Raw genomic sequence first — 4376 nt, 5'->3', positions numbered from 1 at the left:
CCCCCCCCCCCTCTATCCAGGTCTAGAAAGGTAAAGATCCAAACAGACTAGGTTCCCACAAAGCCAGTACATGGAGTAGAATCAAAACCCAGTGCCATTGTCCTTGGCTTCTCAGTCAGCCCTCCATGTCAGCCATGTTCAGAGAGTCCAGTTTGATCACATGCTCCATCAGTCCCAGTCCAGCTGGCCTTGGTGAGTTCCCATTAGATCTGCCTCACCATCACAGTGGTTGGGCGCACCCCTCGCAGCCCTGACTTCCTTGCTCGTGTTCTCTCTCCTTCTGCTCCTCATTTGGACCTTGGGAACTCAGTTCAGTGCTCCAGTGTGGGTCTCTGGAGAGTGAGGGGCAGTGGGGGGAGGGGGAGGAAATGGGAGGAGGTGAACATTTGTAATAATAATAATAATAATAATAATAAATAAAAAATAAACAATATAGTTATGGAACCAAAAAAGGAGCTGCCATGGTCATGGTGTCTCTTCAAGGCAATAAAAACCTTAACTAAGACACTCGCAGAGATATTGAACATCTTCTTGAAGTTATTCTCTTTAAAAATCCTTCCCTGGCTCCCCTTCTCACAGCAATCTTGAATTTGGCTCAAAGATTGTTCCTCCTGCTAGCAGCTAATCAATAAATCTTTTAATTATAATTGGATTGAGTCCATGTCCTTTTCCCAGGAGTCACAAACTCCATAACAGAGGCAGAGATGGGCCTCAGGCATGCCGCAGCTCCAAGATATGAGAATCCCAGCTGCCAGAGGCCAGCGCTTCCCTAATTGGCCACTGGGGGCTACAAGTCCCTACTCTACCAGGTGCAGAGAATACTCTCAAGCAGAGTGACCCCAAGGGTGGGCACCTCCACACACTGTCCAGCTAATGGGGACAAGACCAGAGGAAGGACCTACATCTCTCTTCAGAAGACCTTCAGTTAGTGTAGCCAGAACCTGGGCACCTAAAGTCTCGCAGGGACCCTGGTGCCCACCTGTGCCCATGCTTACTCAACTGCACTACCCAGAGCCATAACTGATCTAAAGGAGCGACAGAAGCAACTGGTGTCCACTCATCCATGTTCAACGGAGACCAGGCTCAGCAGCACTGGGGCACCGGGAGCACGGACATTGACTGTGTGATCTTGGGGTAGACCTGACTCTCACCTAGGAAAGGTAAGTTCAATACGTCATCTGTGAGGAGTAGGAAATCATGAAGGATGGCGTGAGCACACAGTGTGCACTCGGGGCCTTCCTCAGTAAGCTGTCCTGTCCTGATCATCCCTGGCCTTCGTACAAGTTCAGTGCAGGGGTGGGTGTGTAGTCTCTACCCCTATTCAGTTCTGCAGACAGATAGGCTGAAGCCCTGCATCTAACCACGCAGGAGACAGTGATGCTGCTGACTCTGTAAGGCAGGGCCAAGGGGTACAGAAGCCATTTCTTTGTAGACAGTGGCAGTCAGCTCTCTCACAATGGAGCAGCATCCTCAACCCTTGGCTAGCTGCCATTTCTGCTGCCACTGGGGATAGCCTGCGTCCTTGGCAAGCTGGAGAGGCCATGCTTGTCCTTCCTTTAGTTGGAAACAAGGGACAGGCTTGACATTAACATTTCCTGGCATTTCACAGTCACTGTGAAGGAAAGTGTGATCTGGCAGTGGGAGGCATGGGGGACTTGGTGGGCGTGTGAATGCAAAGCCAATACATTTATTTATACCTTTGAACTAGCAGTGAGATGGTCATGGTTGAGATAACAGTGCATGGTTGTCTCAACCAGATCCCTCCACCCCAGCCCATGTACACACAATGGAGGGAAATAATAGGGGCACTAATGGGCTCGCCCAGCCCAGATCTCTAAGCCATCTGAGCCACCCCAGGGTAATGGAGCCTCTTGCATGTCTTGGGAGCAAACAGAAAAGTGACAGCCAGCTTCACATAGGACACTCCTGTGTTGTCAGCCCTCTGATCACTATGAATAAGAGAAAGTAATTATGAATGGCCAGAGGCCAGTTTTGTCTAGTTTTCAAGAGCAAAGAATAAAATCTTAGGAAGCCCCAAAGCTGAGATGAAGCAGAGAGAAGAGCTACCAGGGAGATAAGGTTCGAAGCCATTACATGTCGCAAATACGTTTTGGCCCCAGTCTTAGTTTTTCAGTACATGGTTCTGGGCTGCAACCTCACCACAATCTCCAACATCTATACATTAGCAGGAACCCCTGACAATCAATCAGGCTGTTTTTTCACGCTGATTATCACTCTGGATCATGCTTGGAGTCAGAGCTACTGAGGTATGGCCAGCATTCTGTAAGCCACAAAGACATGCAGCTTCAATGTAGGGATGACTGATCCCTGCTCCGGGTTCAGCCTACAGATGGAAGAGTCAATCAGCACAAGGCTTGAAGGGCAGGAGACCCTCATAAACATTCTCTCATCAGTAAGAAGAAGTGTGGGAAATGTAGTGTGGGTCTTGATAACTGAGTGTCCCAAAAGCTCTTCTCAGAAGCATCCTCTTCCACAGAGAATGAGCAAATGAGCAACTCAGATGCAACACGGGGATGCTAAAAGGCTGTCTGCACCCTGAGGGTCCCTGGGATCTAGAAGCCTCTTCGGATCCCTAGAGCATAGCTCAGTCCCATTCACAGACAGGGTTTGGCACAAATTAAACAAACTGAAAGAAATGTTTTTTTGCAGGTGGCACCAGCCCATCTGGTAGGAGATCAGAGAAGCTAGTGAACTGTCCATGGTAAACAGCATGTCACCAACAGGTTCCAGCAGCCTGTGGGACACCCGACTTGACCAGTGAGAGCTGCTCCCTCTTGCCATCTCCATCTGCCTCTCTGCATCTATCCCCACCCATGGCCACAGCAGTCCACAGAAATGGGAGTCTCTCGGCAGTATCCTTGAGGGTGTTTGTGCTGGTGGGATTTGGGGGAGGTGCAGAGACCCAGGCCCTGCTCTTTGCTGTCTTCCTGGCCCTGTACGTGGTGACCGTCCTGGGCAACATCACCATGATCGTGGTCATCACCCTGGATGCCCGCCTGCACTCCCCCATGTACTTCTTCCTCAAGAACCTGTCGTGTGTTGACCTCTGCCTCTCTTCTGTTATTGCCCCTAAAGCCATGACCATCTTCCTTTCCTCCTCGAAGGTCATCAGCTTTGAGGGATGCGCCACTCAGTTCTTCTTTTTCTCCTTGTTGGCTACCACTGAGACTTTTCTCTTAGCTGTGATGGCCTATGACCGTTTCATGGCCATCTGCAGTCCCCTGAGGTACCCTGTGACCATGTGCCCTATGACCTGTGCCCGTCTGGTTCTGGGTACCTACTGTGTGGGCTGTCTGAACTCCATTGTGCAGACCAGCCTCACTTTCCAGCTGCCCTTCTGCAGCTCCAACCGTATTGACTACTTCTACTGTGACGTGCCCCCACTGCTCCAGCTGGCCTGCGGCAGCACAGCTCTCAATGAGCTCCTGCTCTTTGGTCTCTGTGGGTTCATCATTGTGAGCACTACCTTAGCTGTGCTGGTTTCCTATGGCTACATCACCGTGACCATCCTCAGGATGCACTCAGGATCTGGGAGGCACAAGGTCTTCTCCACCTGTGGCTCTCATCTGACAGCCGTGTCTTTGTTTTATGGCACTCTTTTTGTCATGTACGCACAGCCAGGAGCAGTGACATCCATGGCACAGGGCAAAGTGGTCTCCATCTTCTACACCCTTGTCATCCCCATGTTCAACCCCCTCATCTACAGTCTGCGCAACAAGGATGTGAAGGACGCCCTGTGGCGGCTGGGACACAGACACAACCTTGTGAAGAAGGGTGGACAGTGAAGGGCTATCCTGAAGCCGGAGGTAAGGGGTCTGTGGGGATCTCCGAGCGCTGAAAACCACCACCTTCCTTCAAATGGAAATGGACATGTGTAAAGTCATTTACCCATCTGCATTCAGTCTTCCTTTAGACTATTTCATGGACACAGCATTGACCTACTGTGAGCTATAAAACTCTGCATGCAGAACCCTAAATGTTGAAGAGTGGGGTCTCCAATCACATGAAGACCTACTAAGAACGTCAACCGTCCCCAAGTTAAAGCGGGTCTGACTCCTCTACCCACTGCTTCTCGGCTTCTCTGGGCCATGTCCTGGCTTCCTCTGTAGGAGAAGTTATGCATTTTTATCTTGATTGGGTTTATCAGTAAGAAAAATGTTTCTATCCAGTTAACCCTCCAACACAATGCCTGCTCTGCTGGCCATTTATGACAGGTAACTCAAACTGCCTCTCCTCCTCTGCCATTTTTCTGCCCATCTTTCTTCCACCCAACTGCCAGGAGCTCTCTCAAAACAACAGCTTAGTCAATGGCCAAGGCACTCTGGCTAGTGAGGCTGGTGTCAACAACAAATAGG

At 50.3% G+C, this 4376-nt stretch overlaps 1 protein-coding gene across 1 annotated transcript; it reads left to right on the top strand.

The window, feature by feature from the left end:
* Positions 1-2834: 2834 nt before the first annotated feature.
* On the top strand, positions 2835-3806 carry LOC126490814 (olfactory receptor 12). Its single transcript, XM_050126019.1, has one exon. The coding sequence runs from the start codon at positions 2835-2837 to the stop codon at positions 3804-3806; it is 972 nt and encodes a 323-aa protein (XP_049981976.1).
* The last annotated feature ends 570 nt before the right edge of the window (positions 3807-4376 follow it).

The sequence above is a fragment of the Alexandromys fortis genome, unplaced genomic scaffold (genome assembly GCF_014885135.2).
Source record: "Alexandromys fortis isolate MF-2015 unplaced genomic scaffold, M_Fortis_MF-2015_v1.1 scaffold_254, whole genome shotgun sequence".
In the NCBI taxonomy this organism is placed as follows: domain Eukaryota; kingdom Metazoa; phylum Chordata; class Mammalia; order Rodentia; family Cricetidae; genus Alexandromys; species Alexandromys fortis.
Note: the sequence above shows the minus strand (reverse complement) of the source record. Positions and strands in the feature narration are given on the sequence as shown.